This window comes from Pan troglodytes, chromosome 6 (assembly GCF_028858775.2).
Source record: "Pan troglodytes isolate AG18354 chromosome 6, NHGRI_mPanTro3-v2.0_pri, whole genome shotgun sequence".
Classification (NCBI taxonomy): domain Eukaryota; kingdom Metazoa; phylum Chordata; class Mammalia; order Primates; family Hominidae; genus Pan; species Pan troglodytes.
This window is the reverse complement of record NC_072404.2, coordinates 109,516,069-109,535,219: the sequence shown is the minus strand read 5'-3', so window position 1 is coordinate 109,535,219 and position 19,151 is coordinate 109,516,069. Positions and strand designations below refer to the sequence as shown.

General features: G+C 47.9%; 2 protein-coding genes across 21 annotated transcripts in view; one reads left to right on the top strand and one right to left on the bottom strand.

The window, feature by feature from the left end:
* Positions 1-4,852, top strand: part of ZNF3 (zinc finger protein 3) — an 18,786-nt gene extending 13,934 nt beyond the window's left edge. For 6 of the 7 annotated variants that reach the window (XM_063814806.1, XM_063814809.1, XM_063814807.1 and 3 more), the window contains one exon: positions 3,973-4,109. In XM_063814806.1, coding sequence (XP_063670876.1) covers positions 3,973-4,097 — 125 coding nt within the window. In that variant the 3' untranslated portion in view covers positions 4,098-4,109. Of the gene's footprint in view, positions 1-3,972 lie in introns of all 7 variants that reach the window. The other variant, XM_003318635.5, reaches the window with a different exon arrangement.
* Positions 3,845-19,151, bottom strand: ZSCAN21 (zinc finger and SCAN domain containing 21). 14 transcript variants are annotated; one of them, XM_063813802.1, is made up of 6 exons: positions 19,067-19,139; positions 17,269-17,437; positions 11,477-11,971; positions 10,992-11,184; positions 4,902-5,093; positions 3,845-4,798 (listed from the first exon to the last, which is right to left on the bottom strand). In XM_063813802.1, the coding sequence occupies exons 3-6, from the start codon at positions 11,873-11,875 to the stop codon at positions 4,230-4,232; spliced, it is 1,353 nt and encodes a 450-aa protein (XP_063669872.1). In that variant the 5' UTR covers positions 11,876-11,971; positions 17,269-17,437; positions 19,067-19,139; the 3' UTR covers positions 3,845-4,229. The 14 variants fall into 14 exon arrangements, with proteins under 14 accessions (XP_063669872.1, XP_063669873.1, XP_063669874.1 ...); XM_063813803.1 differs by having other exon boundaries at positions 17,269-17,434; positions 19,067-19,136; XM_063813804.1 differs by having other exon boundaries at positions 17,305-17,434; positions 19,067-19,136.

Genomic DNA, 19,151 nt, shown 5'->3' with positions numbered 1-19,151 from the left:
TTGTACTCCAGCCTAGGCAACAGAGTGAGACTCCATCTCAAAAAAAAAATTAGCTGGGTGTGGTGGTGCACACTTGTGGTCCCAGCTACTCGGGAGGCTGAGGTGAGAGGACTGCTTGAGCCTAGGAAGTTGAGCCTGCAGTGAGCCCCTGTGATTGCACCACCACACGATAACAGAGCAAGACAGTCTCAAAAATGAAATGAAATTACTTTATAGATTGCCATTTTTTTTTTTTGAGATGGAGTCTTGCTCTTGCCCAGGCTGGAGTGCAGTGGACCAATCTCGGCTCACTGCAACCTCAGCCTCACTAGTATCTGAGATTACAGGCGCCCACCACCACGCCCAGCTAATTTTTGTATTTTTAATAGATAACGGGATTTCACCATGTTGGCCAGGCTGGTCTTGAACTCCTGACCTCATGATCTGCCTGCCTCGGCCTCCGAAAGTGCTGGGATTATAGGCGTGTGCCACTACGCCCAGCCTATGCAAATAAATTTTAAATCTGTGTTCTCATGGCTGTAATCCCAGCACTTTGGGAGGCCAAGGTGGGCGGATCACGAGGTCAGAGTTTGAGACCAGCCTGGCCAACACGGTAAAACTCTGTCTCTACTAAAAATAGAAAAATTAGGCTTGGTGGCACATGCCTGTAATCCCAGCTACTCGGGAGGCTGAGGCAGGAGAATCACTTGAACCCAGGAGGCAGAGGTTGCAGTGAGCTGAGATAATGCTGCTGCACTCCAGCCTGGGTGACAGAGCGAGACTGTCTCGAAGAAGAAGAAAAAAATCTGCCCATGTCCTGATGGCTCTCCCAAGCCTCAGTCGTGGGTCTCCAGTGGACTGCAGAGCAGTTACACCTGGACTTTCTACAGTTTCATAGTATGTTTCAAACCAGATCCCACTTTCCCATTTATTGCCCCCTCTTAAAATTTCTGTAAACCTGTCAGGATCAAAATTTTGTAAGTTTTCTTTGATTATACTCCTCATCCTCCTCCATCTAACCAGCATCAAGCCTGGGCAGGTTCAGTAAAGATGGAGTGGAATGATACTGTTTTCAGAGAAGTTTTCAGAGTTGAGATTGTAGAGGAGATGGGATTTGCAAGTGATGGTAGCAGTAGCTGATACATGGCATATACTCTATGTCAGCGTTGCCTGGCTCTTTTCCAAGTGGTTTTCATGTATTAATCAGCTGGGTGCAGTGGCTCACGCCTGTAATCTCAGCACTCTGGGAGGGTGAGGCAGGAGAATCGCTTGAACTCAGTTCAAGCCCAGCCTGGGCAACATAGTGAGACCCAGTCTCTACAAAAAATAAAAATTAGCTGGGCGTGGTGGCACACATCTGTAGTCCCAGCTACTCAGGAAGCTGAGATGGGAGGACTGCTTGAGCCCAGGAGGTGGAAACTAGCCTAGGCAATATAATGAGACCCCTGTCTCTATGAAAAGAAAAAAATCCAATACTTGGTGAGGAATGATGGCCTACAGTAAATGAGGTAGAGCTGCTGAAATGATGAGCAGAGAATGATGAGCAGACTCAGCGTGTGTTAAAATGAATTTCTTACACGAGATCTGAGAACCAAACACCTATGTTATCTCGGAAGGCCCAAATAGCTTCCCGTTCACTCAGACAATAAAGGATGAACTGAGGGGAGCACCGGGATTGTTCAGTGACAGCTGCCTCAGCAGGGTTAATAGTAGGAGATTCTGCCACAGAACAGAGTTCCCTGTTATTAATGGGATGACTGGTCAGCAGAGGCCAGGCGGCAGCACTGAGCTATCACAGGCAAAGTGGCCACAATTACCATGATGGGCAACCAGGCCAGAGTGGCAACTAGGGTGATTTTTTTTTGAGATGGAATCTCGACACTCTGTCACCCAGGCTAGAGTGCAATGGCATAATCTTGGCTCACTGCAACCTCTGCCTCCCAGGTTCAAGCAATTCTCCTGCCTTAGCCTCCTGAGTAGCTGGGACTACAGGCGCACGCCACCACACCTGGCTAATTTTTGCATTTTTAGTAGAGACAGGGTCTCACCATGTTGGCCAGGCTGGTCTCAAACTCCTGATTTCAGGTGATCCACCTGCCTCAGCCTCCCAAAGTGTTGGGATTACAGGCGTGAGCCACCACACCTGGTCTATTTATTTATTGTTTGAGATGGAGTCTCACTGTGTTGCCCAGGCTGGAGTGCAGTGGCGTGATCTCGGCTCACTGCAACCTCCACCTCCCAGGTTCATGCCATTCTCCTGCCTCAGCCTCCGGAGTAGCTGGGACTACAGGTGCCCGCCACCACGCCCAGCTAATTTTTTTTTTTTTTAAATATTTTTAGTAAAGATGGGGTTTCACCTTGTTAGCCAGGATGGTCTCGATCTCCTGACCTCGTGATTCGCCCACCTCGGCCTCCCAAGTGCTGGGATTAGAGGCGTGAGCCACCACGCTCGGCCTTATTTTTGTTTAAATTAAATATGAATTTAAAAAACAAGAGAGATGGGATCTCACTATGTTGCCCAGGCTGGTCTCGAACTCCTGGGCTCAAACGATCCTTCTGCATCAGCCTCCCAAAGTGCTGGGATTATAGGCATGAGCCACTGTGCACAGCCCACTAGGGTGTCTTGACCCACAGAGAACTGTGGCATTGACTAATAACCCTTGGTGTTCTTAGCAAAAACTCTCAGCCAACAGGATAAGGCTTTGATTTGTATAAACAAAAATTCTCAAGAGTTGATGAGAAGGCTGATACCGGCTGTTACAATGGGAAATTGCAATCCTTCCGCTGCTTTCCAGATCTGAGCCAGTTCTGAGATCCGGAATCCATCAAGTTAAGGGGAGTTTGGGTTTCTTTGAAGACCTTCCAACTGTACCACGAGTATTATGCAATAAATATTTCCCCAAAGGACCTGTGGCTGTTCACTAGAGTAACGTACTAAGAAAACAGAATGCCCAGGCCTTTTGAGGCTTTTTGATACAGGATCTAGTATGACACGGATCTAAAACTTACCATTGCCCTCCAGACACAGGTCAGCTGATAAATGGAGTCCTGGCCCAAATCCATCTCAGTGGGCCCAGTGGGAACAGACTCACCCTATGGCCATGTCCCTGAGAAGATAATTGGGATATGTTTAGCAGGGGGACAGATGCCCAGCACATTGTTTACTTAACCTGTAGCATAGGTCATAGGAAGAAGGGTCAAGTGGAAACTCCTGCACACCCTGCCCTTCCCCAGCCAATCAAAGTGGCAAGAAACAATACCACACCCTGAATGGAACTGAAGTGATTATTGCTGCCCTCAAAGATGCAAAAGACACTCTTTCTGTATGGCTTCTGTAAAAAACCGACGAGTTGTGGCTGATAATGGTTGTTTGCCACAAACTCATCCACAACAGCTGTGCCGGCACAGTTCAACATGGCCCCTGGCTCTTGGTATGCAGTTATTATCTAGTGAAAGCATTCGCTTTATTTTTTTTTTTTTTTGAGACAGAGTCTCGTTCTGTCACCCAGGCTGGAGTGCAGTGGCGCAATGTTGGCTCACTGCAACCTCTACCTCCCGGGTTCAAGCGATTCTCCTACCTCAGCCTCCCGCGTGGCTTGGACTACAGGCACCCGCCACCATGCTCAGCTAATTGTATCTTTAGTAGAGACAGCGTTTCGCCATTTTGGCCAGACTGGTCTCGAACTCCTGACCTGAGGTGATCGACCGCCTCAGCCTTCCAAGGTGCTGGGATTACAGGCATAAGCCACTGTGCCTGACCCCCAAATCCAAATTTTCTAAAAGCTAAACCAGTAGGAATAGTTTTCTCCATCTGTAAGTATTCAATAACCAACACATCATTTGTTATAATAATAGTCCTGAGGCATTACAAGATGTTATAAGTTTATTCTGAATCTCATTCAATTGTGTTCAATGTGGCTCAATTCTTTACAAATTAAAATTCTTGAATATATGTTAAAAATTAAACAGTCTTAATGTTTCTTCCTTAACTAGACTGGATACACGTCAGTTTAACTACGCAAAAGGTAATGCTGGCATGGCTTACTGGGACCCTAAGTGTGGCGAAGGGACTCTGCTCCAGTGAACTGGCGAGTGTGGAACCTCCTGACACCTTCTGAGGACCTCCTGCCTGCCATGTTGCTGTGGAGCTCGCACTCCTCAGGCATCCCCTGATGTTGAGTGATACAAACTCTATCACCGGAATCGATGCTGCTGCAATGACAAGACTTCTGGTTTTCAGATTCTAAAGTTTAAAACAACGACAACAACAGGAGCGCTTGAAAGTTACGGTGCTTCTCCCTCTCCAGTGTGGACTCGCTGATGTTTGGAAAGATTGGACTTGCTACAGAAGGTCTTTCCACAGTGATGACACCAGTAGGGCTTTTCCCCGGTGTGGATTCTGTGGTGTTTATTGAAGTTGGAGCTGTGGTTGAAGGCTTTCCCACACTCCTTACACTTATATGGCTTCTCTCCGGTGTGGAGTCTCTGGTGGGAGCTGAGGCCCGCATGCTGACTGAAGCTCTTCCCACATTCGTTACACTGATAAGGCTTCTCCCCAGTGTGGATCCGATAGTGACGAATGAGGCTGCCTTTCCCGCTGAAAGCCTTGCCACAGTCTTTGCACTGATATGGCGCCTCTTCTGTGTGCATTCTCTGATGTTTAAGAAGGTCTGAGCTCTGCCCAAAAGCTTTTCCACACTTACAGTCATAGGGCCGGTCCACCAAGTGTGTTCTGTAGTGGAGGGTGAGGTTTGAGCTGTGGCTGAAAGCTTTCCCACACTTGGTGCACACGTAAGGTTTCTCCCCAGTGTGTGTTCTCCTGTGTTTGGTGAGATTTGAGCTATTACTAAAGGCTTTGCCACATTCAGCACATATATAACGTCTCTCTCCTGGGGTAGGTTTAGTAGGAACTGATTCTCTACCTTTCTTGGAGCCTGCCTCTTGAAGAGGGGGTTTTGTTCCTTTTTCATTTTCAAGGTTTACGCACTGCCTCTCTAAGCTGGCCTCAGGTTTATTGGCGATAATCACAGAAATTATATCCCCTTTGAGCCCCTCTGCTTCAGAACCTTTCTGCTCATCTGCTGATTCCTCGTGCTGGGTACTCAATCTGCAATCTGAAACAATAAGCAGATTAAGGATACTTCAGTTGTTTCTTGTTCTGAGGAAGAAACTGTTACCAGAGAGATAGAACCATCAGGTGAGACTGATGGTTTCTGAAGGGTGACTAAACAGAGCTCATGATAGCGCATAGATACAAGTAAATCAGCATCCAATCTAGTTTACAATACTGCACTTCTTTTTTTTTTTTTTTTTGAGACGGAGTCTCGCTGTCAGCAGGCTGGAATGCAGGTGACCTCAGCTCACTGCAACCTCCAACTCCCTGATTCAAGCGATTCTCCTGCCTCAGCCTCCAGAGTAGCTGGACTTACAGGTACGTGCCACCACACCCAGCTATTTTTTGTATTTTTTTTTAGTAGACATGGGGTTTCAACATGCTGGCCAGGATGGTCTTGATCTCCTGACCTCAGGTGATCCGCCTGCCTCAGCCTCCCAGAGTGATAGGATTATAGGCATGAGCCACCAGGCCTGGCCTCCATACCACACTTTCACACAATTCCCCACCCGAAGCTATTAAGATGTGAAGAGAACGTGGCTTTTTCTGCCAGAAAAACAGCTTCACATACAGAAGGCAAAATGCAGCATATGAGAGTGGTAGCCCGGCACAGCGGCTCACGCCTGTAATCCCAGCACTTTGGGAGCTGAGGCGGGAGGATGGCTTGAGTCTGGGAGTTTAAGACCAGCTTGGGCAACATAGGGAGACCCCATATCTACAAAAAGTTAAAATAAAAAAATTAGGCGGGCATGGTGTGCCCCTGTGGTCCCAGCTACTTGGGAGACTGAGTAAGAGGATCACTTAAGCCTGGAAGGTCAAGGCTGCAATGGGTCAAGACTGCAGTGAGCCATGATTGTGCTGGCCTGGGCAACAGAGTGAGACCCTATCTTTAAAAAAAATATTTATTTTATTTATTTATTTTGAGACGGAGTCTCATTCTGTTGCCCAGGCTGGAGTGCAGTGGTATTATCTTGGCTCACCGCAGTCTCCGCTCCTGGGTTCAAGTGATTCTCCTGACTCAGCCTCCCGAAGAGCTGGGACTAGAAGCACCTGGCACCACGCCCAGCTAATTTTTGTATTTTTAATAGAGATGGGGTTTCACCATGTTGGCTAGGCTGGTCTCAAACTCCTGACATCAGGTGATCCACATGCTGGGATTACAGGCGTGAGCCACCGTGCCCAGATGTGTTTTTTTTTTGAGATGGAGTTTTGCTCCTGTTGTCCAGGCTGGAGTGCAATGGTTCAATCTCAGCTCACCGCAACCTCTGCCTCCCAGGTTCAAGCGATTCTCCTGCCTCAGCCTCCCGAGTAGCTGGGATTACAGGCATGTGCCACCATGCTTGGCTTATTTTGTATTTTTAGTAGAGACAGGGTTTCTCCATGTTCTAGACCATAGGCTGGTCTAGAACTCCTGACCTCAGGTGATCTGCCCGCCTCAGCCTCCCAAAGTGCTGGGATTACAGGCATGAACCACCACACCCGGCCCTTTAAAAAAAAAAAAAAAAAAAAACAGTTGAGCCTCACGCAGATTAAAAACAAGGGAGAATGATTGCTGCAGGGCCAGGGTTAAGGAAAATGACAAGGACAATTAAGGATGAGGCTGAGTGGCAAACTCACAAAAACCCATGTTCCCACAGCAGTTGAACATAAAAGCAATCAGAGGGCATTCTGACCATTTACAATCATTCCCGCCCCAGATCCGTATCAATCAGAATGAAAGCACGTGATCTCCAAGAGGGCTTCACGCTCATCATTTACTTACACTGGCTACATCTTGTAATTTAGTTATAAAGTGACGCTCACTATTGAAATCAGATGGAACCAGTTTATCTTTTTAGACCGCCTCACCAGGCAGTCACACCTCTTCAAAGTCCACCTGGCCATCCACATCAGGGAAAAGGGGAGTAAGAGAAATTCGCTCTGAAAAATGGGACCCCTTGGAGAACTGTTAGTCCTCTGAGGGTACGGAAGCCTGTCAGCAAGCTACCTTCTTCACCCCTTTCCCCTTCCCTAGGAACCGCCCTGACAGCTTCTCTCTCTCTGCCCAGCTGTCTATCTCCTTCCTTTGCTGACAGTGACTATCAGCTGCTTCCAGGCTCACCCTCTCCTCACCATCTGCTGGGGGTCAGAGCTTCAGCAGCTGAAGTCCTTTACACTCTCCATAATTAGCAATCGCTTGCCTACACACAGACTTCTCTTCGAGTCACTGGACAGCCATGGACTACATGTGTGGGACAGAAGTAACCTCATAAACTTTATTTTCGTTTTGTTTTGAGATAGGGTCTGGCTCTGTTGCCCAGGTGGGAGTACAGTGGCATAATCTTAGCTCACTGCAACCTCCACCTCCCAGGCTCAAATGATCCTCCTGCCTCAGCCTCCCGAGTAGCTGGGACCCCAGGCACTAGCCACCACACCTGGCTAATTTTCATATTTTTTGTACAAATGGGGTTTTACCATGTTGCTCAGGCTAGCCTCAAACTCCTGGCCTCAAATGATCCACCTGCCTTGGCCTCCCAAAGTGCTGGGATTACAGGTGTGAGCCACCATGCCCAGCCAAAAGTTAACATTTTAAAAAACAGCTGAATGAGGCAAAAATTGAAAAAGAATTTACCAGGACTATTTATTTCATTGTCTTCCAGGCTGCACTGTTACTGTTGGGTAGTTTGTCATCAGTCTAATCAGCATTCCTTTGAGGGGGGTAATCCGTCTTTTATGTCTTGGTTACTTTTGAGACCCGGTCTCACTCTGTCGCCCAGGCTGGAGTGCAGTGGTGCAATCTCGGGTCACTGCTGCACCACAACCTCCACCTCCTGGGTTCAGGTGATTCTCCTGCCTCAGCCTCCCAAGTAGCTGGGAGTTGGGACTACAGGCGTGTACCAATACGCTCGACTAATTTTTTTATTTTTAGTAGAAATGTTTTTTTTTTTTTTTTTGATGGAGTCCTACTCTGTTGCGCCAGGCTGGAGTGCAGTGGCGCGATCTTGACTTACTGCAACCTCTGCCTCCCAAGTTCAAGCGATTCCCCTGCCTCAGCCTCCCGAGTAGCTGGGACTACAGGTCCCAGGGACAACACGTGCCACCATGCCCGGTTGAGATGGAGTTTCACTATGTTGGCCAGGCTGGTCTCGAACTCCTGACCTCAGGTGATCCGCCTGCCTCAGCCTCCCGAAGTGTTGGGATTACAGGCGTGAGCCACCATGCCCAGACAGTCTGTTTTTTTTTTTTATTTTTTGAGATGGAATCTCACTCTGTCGCCAGGCTGGAGTGCAATGGCGCAATCTCGGCTCACTGCAATCTCCGCCTCCTGGCTTCAAGCGATTCTCCTGCCTCAGCCTCCCGAGTAGCTGGGACTACAGGTGCATGCCACCACGCCCAACTAATTTTTGTATTTTTAGTAGAGATGGGGTTTCACCATGTTGACCAGGATGGTCTCCATCTCCTGACCTCATGATCCGCCCTCCTCGGCCTCCCAAAGTGCTGGGATGACCAGTGTGAGCCATCATGTCTGCCCTCTCCAACTCTTTCCGCCTCCTCTGGAACAGCTATTAAACATACACTGGACCTTCTCATCTGATCCCACACTGATGTCCAATGCCTGCCACCTTGATCTTTCTAAGTAGCATTTCAGATGACTTCCTTCCATCTACCTCTGTTTGCTAATCATGTCCTTGATTATTTAAAACAGCCATTGCATTCTTCATTTCAATGACTACAGTTTTCACTTTTAGAAATTCTATTTTGTTTCTGTCAAAGGTGCCTGTTTGTGTTTTTATTAACAGTTTCTTGGCTGGGCACAGTGGCTCACGCCTGTAATCCCAGCACTTTGGGAGGCCAAGGAGGGCGGATCATGAGGTCAGGAGTTCGAGACCAGTCTGGCCAACATGGTGAAACCCTGTCTCTACCAAAAATACAAAAATTAGCCGAGCATGGTAGCAGAAGCCTATAATCCCAGCTACTCGGGAGGCTGAGGCAGGAGAATCACTTGAAACTGGAATGCGGAGGTTGCAGTGAGCCGATATAGCGCCACTGCACTCCAGCCTGGGCAACAAGACCGAAACTCTGTTTTTTTAAAAAGAGCTGGGCGTGGTGGTGTGCACCTGTAGTTCCAGCTACTCGGGAGGCTGAGGCAGGAGAATCTCTTGAACCTGGGAGGCAGAGGTTGCACTGAGCCGAGATTGCATAAATGCACTCCAGCCTAGCAACAGAGGGAGACTCCGTCTCAAAAAAAAAAAAAAAGACTTTATGCAAAGCTTTCACAGCCAACTTCCCTTTCCTTAGGAGGGCCCAGCAGCTTTGTCTTCTGTCCCATCTGGGTACTAAAACCCAAGCCTGTTCCTGGCTCTGATAATCCTTCCACTCCACCCTCTTCTTTGTGTAATACTGCCAAGGGGCTACACCAAGAGATATGGAAAATAAAACTGACCAGATAGGTCTCTGGCTATTTTTATCTCTAATTACTGTGGCAACTCTGGGGAAACCCCAATTGCCTGGAGAGGTCTACTGTGTTCACCATAAACCATGAAGAATTTAGCTAACAGTTTAATTTTTTACTTTTCCTAGAAAATGTGATTTTTAACCGGCTCGAAACTCTGTTTCCATGATGGAGTTTCACGTTTCAGACACAGCAAGCATGGAGGGAGATTTCTGAGGGCCATGGACTCTTGTCATGAAATCACAGCACACACATAAATAGTGGTCTACACCACCAACACGTAAGCAAAGTCCTGGTTTGAAACTATTAGGATTTGGAATAATATGCCATATTTTTGCAAACATATAATTAAACATTAACTCTGTTTCAAAGATTTAGTTCTAATCCTTCTGGTAAATGAAGGTACTTAAGAGTAGAACCCATAAAATAACAAAATAACATAGGGCCAGCTTGGGCAACATAGTGAGACCCTGTCTGTACAAAAAAATAAAAAGTTAGCCAGACATGGTGGTCCCAGCTACTTGGGAGGCTGAGGTGGGAGGATCATTTGAGCCCCAGAGATTGAGGCTGCAGTGAGCTATGATCACGCCACTGCCCTCCAGCCTGGATGACGGATGGAATCCCTGTCTCAGAAAAACACACAAAAACACCCCCACAGGGGATGACCATTTATGGCCTGAGATTATTCTATAAACCATAATATATGGAGATTTGAGCTCAGGAGTAGTCACCTAATACAGCTTTGACTTGTGAAAAATGCCCCACCTCTTTCCATAGCTTCAGAAAGGAGGTTGCCAATTATTTTCCATTTGCCCTTCTCAGATCCATTCTCTGACCCGCCCTGTGCCCCAGGAAGCTGACCCTAAGGACTGCACTGTCTTGTCTTTCCTGCCCTCTGGCTGCCAACTGAATTTGTCATTGGGGAACAAAAGCAGGAGATTTAAGGGCAGGAGGAGGGTGCAGCTGGGGTATTTATTCCGTTTTCTCCTCATCCCACGGCAGGGCCTACAGCCACAACTTCTATCAAGTGACCCCCTCCTCCATGACTATAGCTCTTACCTGGTTCTGGTAAGAGGGTCCCCCTCTGTCCCTTTAGGCTCACAGGGAGTAACAGCTTTTCACTGTTGTCTGGTGCAACACTATTCCTTATTGGTTCATTTGAAGTCTCTACACCTCTGTTAACAGTTTCTTTTTTAAACTCATTTCAATTGACCCTTTAAAAAAAATTATTTGTAATACTCAGACTTCAAAGAGAAACTGATCCTTTAAGAGTGATCCATTCCCATGCTAGGGCCCAGGTTAAGACAGCCTTACTTGGGGGAGGAAAGGGGACTATTTCCACCCAGTCAGCCCAACTAATCAAGTCAATCTATGAAATCACCTCACAACCAAGAATTACTAATTATTCTGCTTCTCCAACCACAGGGGCCTGGGGCACTGAATAGGAGTCTAATGGGTGGTCCTCACCTCGGACCTTTCTTGGATCTTGAGCGAACTCCTGCTCCTCACCAGACTCTTGGATGTACAGGGGCCCCCAAGACTCGTATTTGTGACAGGTCTCCAAGGGCTGTGGCTGCATGCTGCTCGGGGATTCCTTTGCAGTTCCTGAGGAGGATATCTTCTCCCACACCGGTTTCTGTTCGTTTGGAGGAGTTGAGACCTAGAGACAATCAGGAATGGCTAGGTTTGTGCATGGCTCACTTTAAGACCAAGAATGAAAATCCCAGGAGAGTTACATAGAACCTCTAGGAAAGAGAAAAGGAAAACACCCATCCCATTCCATTCCCAAGGCTAAAAGTTAGTTTAGGATGATAGGGAAAAATAGGAGGAAACAAGGTCTAATTCAGCAGAAATTTCCATTCAGCAAATCTTAATGTATGGACAAACCCTTGTTCCTGCCTAGAATGTTACGCTCCCAATCTCCTAGAATAACAAAGGTCTCTCCTGCCTACCTGGTGTCCTGGCTCATCCAGTTCCCGCTCCAGATCTTCGAGGAGAGTGACAGCCTCTTCAGCGCTCTCCGGGCAATGCTCCTGCACCCAGGCCTGGAGCTCCTGGGGCAGGATGGTCAGGAACTGCTCCAGCACCAGTAGCTCCAGGATCTGCTCCTTGGTGTGGATCTCGGGCCTCAGCCACTCACAGCAGAGCACCCGGAGTTGGCTCAGGGCCTCTCGGGGTCCAGGGGTATCATGGTACCCAAACTGCCTGAAGCGCTGGCGGAACATCTCCAGGCTAGGAAGGTACTTGCCTTTCTCTTCTTTCTCCTCGACTTTTACCATCAGAGGCCCCACCTGCTCCTGTGGAGGCCTAGGGCCCAGAACTGGGGCCATGCCTAGTACCTTGGTCATCATGTAAACTCCAGAAACAGCCTCACCAAAGATGGGACTCTGTGGGGCAGGAATATTCGTTCCTCTGGGTTTCCAGTTCTTTAGGGCCACAAGTTAAACCTAAGAAAATATAGTTACCAAAAAATAATCAAACTGAAAAGTGTTTTTGGGTCTTTACAACCATACCTTTAACACAAGAAACTGTGGAAATTATGTCCACCATAAAACTACCATACAAAAACAACTACTCAAAATCTTTCTGGAATGAGCTGGGTACAGTGGCTCATGCCTATAATTCCAGCACTTTGGGAGGCTGAGACGGGTGGATCACATGAGGTCAGGAGTTTGAGACCAGCCTGGCCAACATGGTGAAACCCTGTCTCTACTAAAAATACAAAATTAGCCAGGCGTGGTGATGGACGCCTGTAATCCCAGCTACCTGGGAGGCTGAGGCAGGAGAATTGCTTGAACCCAGGAGGCAGAGGATACAATGAGCCAAGCCTGCGCCACTGCATTCCAGCCTGCGCAACAGAGCGAGATTCCATCTCTAAAAAAAAAAAAAATCTTTCTGCAATCAGCTCAGGATATCCTACTTTGATTTCAGTGGTCTCCACTTTCCTAAAAAGTGCAATGTGGCATAATTTTAAAGTTAACTTTGCTCCAAAACTAGTTCAGAATCTCACCACTATAGATATTATAGTTTCTGAGATTTTATCAAGCTATCTACTGGCTAGATGCCATCTGTTTAAACCTAAGACATTTAGCTTGAGCAATGAAAATTCACTAGTCAAGGCCAGGCATGGTGGCTCACGCCTGTAATCCCAGCACTTTGGGAGGTGCTGAGGCAGGCGGATCACGAGGTCAGGAGATCGAGACCATCCTGGCTAACACGGTGAAACCTCATCTCTACTAAAAATACAAAAAATTAGCCAGGCGTGGTGGCGGGTGCCTGTAGTCCCAGCTACTCGGGAGGCTGAGCAGGAGAATGGCGTGAACCCGGGAGACGGAGCTTGCAGTGAGCTGAGATTGTGCCACTGCACTCCAGCCTGGGCGACAGAGCGAGACTCCGTCTAAAAAAAAAAAAGAGGAGGGCCGGGCGCAGTGGCTCACGCCTGTAATCCCAGCACTTTGGGAGGCCAAGGCGGGCGGATCATGAGGTCAGGAGATGGAGACCATCCTGGCTAACATGGTGAAACCCTGTCTCTACTAAAAATACAAAAAAAAGTTAGCCGGGCGTGGTTGCAGGCGCCTGTAATCCAGCTATTCGGGAGGCTGAGGCAGGAGAATGGCCTGAACCAGGGAGGTGGAGCTTGCAGTGAACAGAGATCGCGCCACTGCACTCCAGCCTGGGTGACAGAGCGAGACTCTGTCTCAAAAAAAAAAAAAAAAAGGAAAATTCACTAGTCAAATGACTGGGCCTGTCAGTATGACCTGAGTCATGCCCGAAGGGTGTAATTAACTAGTACATTAAAAATAACTGAGGTCGGGCGCAGTGGCTCATGCCTGTAATCCCAGCACTCTGAGAGTCCGAGGCAGGCCTGGACTTGAGACCAGCCTGGCCAACATGGTGAAATCCTGTCTCTACTAAAAATACAAAAATTATCCGGGCATGGTGGCATGCACCTGTAATCTCAGCTATTTGGGAGGCTGAGGCACACAAGAATCCCCTGAACATGGGAGGCAGAGGTTGCAATGAGCTGAGATCGCGCCACTGCACTCCAGCCTGGGTGACAGAGCAAAACTCTGTCTCAAAAAATAAAAACAAAACAAATTGAAGTGCCAGGTGCAGTGGCTCACATCTGTAATCCCAGCACTTTGAGAGGCCAAGGCGGGCGGATCACTTGAGGTCAGGAGTTCGAGACCAGCCTGGCCAACATGGTGAAACCCTGTCTCTACTAAAAATACAAAAATTAGGCAGGTGTGGTGTTGCACACCTGTAATCCCAGCTACTCAGGAGGCTGAGGCAGGAGAATCGCTTTAACCTGGGAGGGGAAGGGTGCAGTGAGCCAAGATTGCACCACTGCACTCCAGCCTGGGTGACAGATCAAGACTCAGTCTCAAAAAAAAAAAAAAAAAGAGAGATCATAAGTAGTTTTCTGACAAACAAAATGGACTTTAGTGCTAACATTCTGTAAACACGGTTCATAGTTATGAAATTAAGGCTTTGATTAGTCTTTTTTTTTTTTTTTTTTTGAGACAGCGTCTCACTCTGCTGCCCCGGCTAGAGTACAGTGGCGTGATCTCGGCTCACTGCAACCTCCGCCTCCCAGGTTCAAGCGATTCTCCTGCCTCAGCCTCCTGAGTAGCTGGGACTACAGGCACGCACCACCACGCTCCACCAAAAGAAATGTTGGTGGAGTGTTTAGCAGTGGAATTAAGACATCAGGAAGCAAACCAAAGCATGAAAAGGGAAACTGTAAGGCACGGAAAAAAATGCATACAGAATTATTTCCCAAAATTTGTTCAAAAGCACTATAACTAAGGCGGGGTGCGGTGACTCACGCCTGTAATCCCAGCACTTTGGGAGACTGAGGCAGGTGGATCACCTGAGGTCAGGAGTTCGAGACCAACCTGACCACCATGGCAAAACCCCGTCTCTACTAAAAATACAAAAATTAGCCGGGCGTGGTGACAGGCACCTGTGATCCCAACTACATGGGAGGCTGAGACATGAGAATAGCTTGAACGTGGGAGGCAGAGGTTGCAGTGAGCCGAGATTGTGCCACTGCACTCCAGCCTGGGCAACAGAGTGAGACTCCGTTGCCAAAAAAACAACAACAACAACAACAAAACACACTATAACCAATAATTTGAATAAAGGATTCTTTGGCCAAATAAGTCTGTATGTACCCAGTACATACCACAGGAGTGCCCAAGTTGAGGACTACTTAAAAATTGAGTCAGGGGAGATGCAACGTCATCTCACCTACTAAAACAAAGGCCTGAGCACCAAAGACTAAAATAAACAAGAAATAATCAGGTAGCTGTGCTGGAGAGCATTCTTTAGAATATTTAAAACGACTGGCCGGGCGTGGTGGCTAACGGCCGTAATCCCAGCACTTCTGGAGGCCAAGGCAGGCGGATCACTTGAGGCCAGGAGTTGAGACCAGCCTGGCCAACATGGTGAACTGGGGCCATACCTAGTATCTTGGTCATCATATAAACTCCAGAAATAGCCTCACTAAAGATGGGACTCTGTGGGGCAGGAATACCGGTTCCTTTCGGTTTCTGGTTCTTTAGGGCCACATGTTAAACCTAAAAAAATATAGTTGCCATAAAATTACAAGTTACAGTCTCCACTAAAAATACAAAAATTAGCTGGGAGTGGTGGCAGGCACCTGTAATCCCAGCTACTTGGGAGGCTGAGGCAGGGAATCACTTGAACCTGGGAGGTGGAGGTTGTAGTGAGCCAAGATCCTGTCACTATACTCCAGCCTGGGTAACAGAGTAAGACTCTGTTGCAAAAAAAAAAAAAAAAAAAAAAAAAAATTATGTATGTATGTATGTATGTTATGTATGTATGTATGTAAGTAAGAGCCCTCCTCAGTGGTAGATTAACTTTACGTAACTGTTACAAAATTTCATACTCTATCCAGAGGAGGGCACCCTAAGACCAGGAAAGAAACCAGTGTTTGGGCTGCTCAGCTTCTGTGATCTGGCCTGGGAAACAAGGCAATTCACCAGGGAGTCATGCAGCGCCTGCTGGCATCACACAGGGAGCGTCATGTAGTAACATAACATTCATGTGCGATACACTCTGAGAATTTGGTGAATCCAAATTCACAGATGCCACTGGATCACATGATTGCCTCTGCAAATTACAGAAAAAAAAGTTTCCTTGGATGCTGCTGCTGGGCAGTTGGCTGGGTAAGCTCATTAGCTAAGTGATTTATTCTACGCACATCAGTTTTTTTTTTTTTTTTTTTGAGATGGAGTCTCACTCCGTCGCCCAGGCTGGAGTGCAGTGCCATGATCTTGGCTCACTGCAACCTTCTCCTCCCGAGTTCAAGTTATTCTCATGCCTCAGCCTCCTGAGTAGGTGGGATTACAGGTGCGTGCCATGCCTGGCTAATTTTTATATTTTTAATAGAGATGGGGTTTCACCATGTTGGCCAGGCTGGTCTTGAACTCCTGACCTCAAGTGATCTGCCCACCTCGGCCTCGCAAAGTGCTGGGATTACAGGCGTGAGCCACCACGCCCGGTGGTACATCAGTTTTGCGGTACATCAGTTTTGCGGTGCACACAACTCAAATGTACAATGCATAAAGACTACAAACGAGTAGAGGGCCGGGTGCCCTTCCTCCTTCCTGCACTCACTCTCCTTGGTGATTTCACAAGTTGCATGGTTTTAATTACCATCTATATACTCACAACTGCCCAAACTGTATCTCCAACTTAGACCTCCCTGCTGACCTCCAGACTCATACGACCAACTACCCACTTGCTATTACCACCTGGATGTCCAGTAAGACATCTCAACCTTAACATGTCCAAAATGGAATTCCCATCTCTCCCTCAAAAGCTGCTCATCTCAGCTAATGGCAACTCTCACTGTTCTTTTTACTTGGACCGAAAAACCTGGGGTCATCCCGACTCCTCTTTCACTTTTTTTTTTAAATTTAAATTTTTTATTTTTTAGAGACAGTGTCTTAGTCTGTTGCCTAGACTGGAGTGCAGTGGCACAATCACAGCTCACGGAAGTCTTGAACTCCTGGTCTCAAGCCATCTTCTTGCCTTGGTCTCTCAAAGTTCTGGGGTTACAGGCGTGAACCACTTCACTGGGTCTTTATTTTATTGTTTTTCAATTACAGAGGCAGGGTCTCGCTTTGTTGCCCAGGCTGGCGTGTAGTGGTGCCATGACAGCTCACTGCAGTGTTGAACTCCTGGCCTCAAGCGATCCTCTCACCTCAGCCTCCAAAGTAGCCAGGACTACAGGTGTGCATCACCACATCTTGCTAATTAAAAAAAAATTATTTATTTATTTACTTATTTTTGTAGAAACGAAGTCTTGCTTTGTTGCCCAGGCTGAGGCATAACTTGAGCTCAGGAGTTCCGGGCTGCAGAGTTGTGGCTGTATCACTGTGCTCCAGCCTGGGTGACAAAGGAAAACCCTGTCTCTTAAAAAAATAAAGCATGGGCTAGAAATCAGATGCTTCATTACTAACTCACATTGTCTACAATCACAGTGACTTTTTAAAAGCTATCTAGACTGTTTATTTCAAGAAGTCCATCAAGCAAAAGTTCATGGTCTATCATAAACAGAAGGCCCTTGTTCTGTGTCCATTTTCCCTCCTCCTTTATGCCAATCTCCCAAAGCTTATATGCCCTTATGAAAGCGCCCCAAGTCCATTCTGTAACAAGATGAGGCATAAAAAAATCAAATTACCATAGATTCTAAAAGTAGAACAGCACTTACCCACTTGTGCTAAAATGCTTCACACTCAGTCCGTACCTGAAAATCCCTAGGGGGCCCGGCGCCGTGGCTCACGCCTGTAATTCCAGCACTTTGGGAGGCCCGAGGCGGGCAGATCACGAGGTCAGGAGATCGAGACCATTCTGGCTAACACGGTGAAACCCCGTCTCTACTAAAAAATACAAAAAATTAGCCAGGCGTTGTGGCGAGCGCCTGTAGTCCCAGCTACTTGGGAGGCTGAGGCAGGAGAATGGCTAGAACCCGGTAGGCGGAGCTTGCAGTGAGCCGAGATCGCGCCACTGCATTCCAACCTGGGCGACAGAGCGAGACTCCATCTCAAAAAAAAAAAAAAAAAAGAAAATCCCTAGATCCCTAGGCAGCCAAGTTAGATAATTCTTGAGCCACAGAATTCCACTAATTGTTACAAGTTCTTCCTTTTTTTTTTTTTTTGAGACGTAGTTTCACTCTTGTTTCCCAGGCTGGAGTGCAATGGCGCGATCTCGGCTCACCGCAACCTCTGCCTCCCAGGTTCAAGCGATTCTCCTGCCTCAGCCTCCCTAGTAGCTGGGATTACAGGCATGTGCCACCACGCCCGCCTAATTTTGTATTTGTAGTAGAGACGGGGTTTCTCCATGTTGGTCAGGCTGGTCTCGAACTCCCGACCTCAGGTGATGCACTCGCCTCAGCCTCCCAAAGTGCTGGATTACAGGCATGAGCCACCGCGCCCGGCCACACAAATTCTTTAACCTGAATCAAATTCCGCATTATTTCAAAAATCCTAGGTTAGTCCAAGACCAATACGCGCTTTCTCCATAGCAGCCTTCCAACACTTGAAAACAATTGTCTTGCCTCTTAACTCTTTTCCTCTCCACAGCTCAATTGTTCCTTAGATTTCGTGGGTTTCCAAGTATCTCACCCATCAAATCAACGTTCTCTTTTTTTTTTTGTGAGACCAAGTGTCGCTCTGTCGCCCAGGCTGGAGTGCAGTGGCGTGATCTCGGCTCACTGCAACCTCCGCCTGGTGGGTTCAAGCGATTCTCCTGCCTCAGCCTCCTGAGTAGCTGGAATTACAGGCGCGCTCCACCACACCCAGCTAATTTTTGTATTTTTCGTGGGGACAGGGTTTGGCCAGGCTGGTCTCGAACTCCTGACCTCAAGTGATCCGCCGGCCTCGGCCTCCCGAACTGCTGGGATTACAGGCGTGAGCCACCGCGCCTGGCCCAAATCAACTTTGTCCTGACACTCTTATTTATACCTGGTTCTTTAAGACTGTTTTTCTAAACCTGAGCAGATCCCTATTCTGTGTGTGTGTTCTAGCCCGAACAAAGCCCGAGGGGACTATTTCTTCCCTTGGATTTGATTCTACCCAACACTTCTAATGAGGTTCGGCTTCCCACAGGTTTCCAACACCTTGGGCGTATTGCCATCAATGAGCCTTGCGTTCGGACCTCCAGTTCAGAGAAAGGGAAAAAAGGCGGCCACGGTCAGACGCATAGACGGCTTGGCTTGGGGAACGCACAAAAAAAACTATTCTGGAACGCGAAAGAACTTCCAAAACATCTGTTCTTCCAGCTTTCATTTGTTAAAGCCCCAAGTGGAAGAAAAGGCTTTCCAGGCAGCCAGCGCCCCCACCAGCTGGTCCCGGGCGGGGACGAGGAGCTCCTCCCCACAGCCCTGCTAGGACCGGTCTAGGTGGGGTCCTCGGAAGCCACAGCTGCTAAACCCACTCCTCCCTCCCCAAACCATTCAGCCACGGCACCCTTTCCTGTCCGCCTCGCTAACCCGCGACCAGCAGGCTCACCGTGAATCAGAGCCGCTCCGGTTACCGGGAGACCGCACCGCGTACCTCGGGACCGCGCACCCGGAAGTGCGTCATAGCCCCGCCC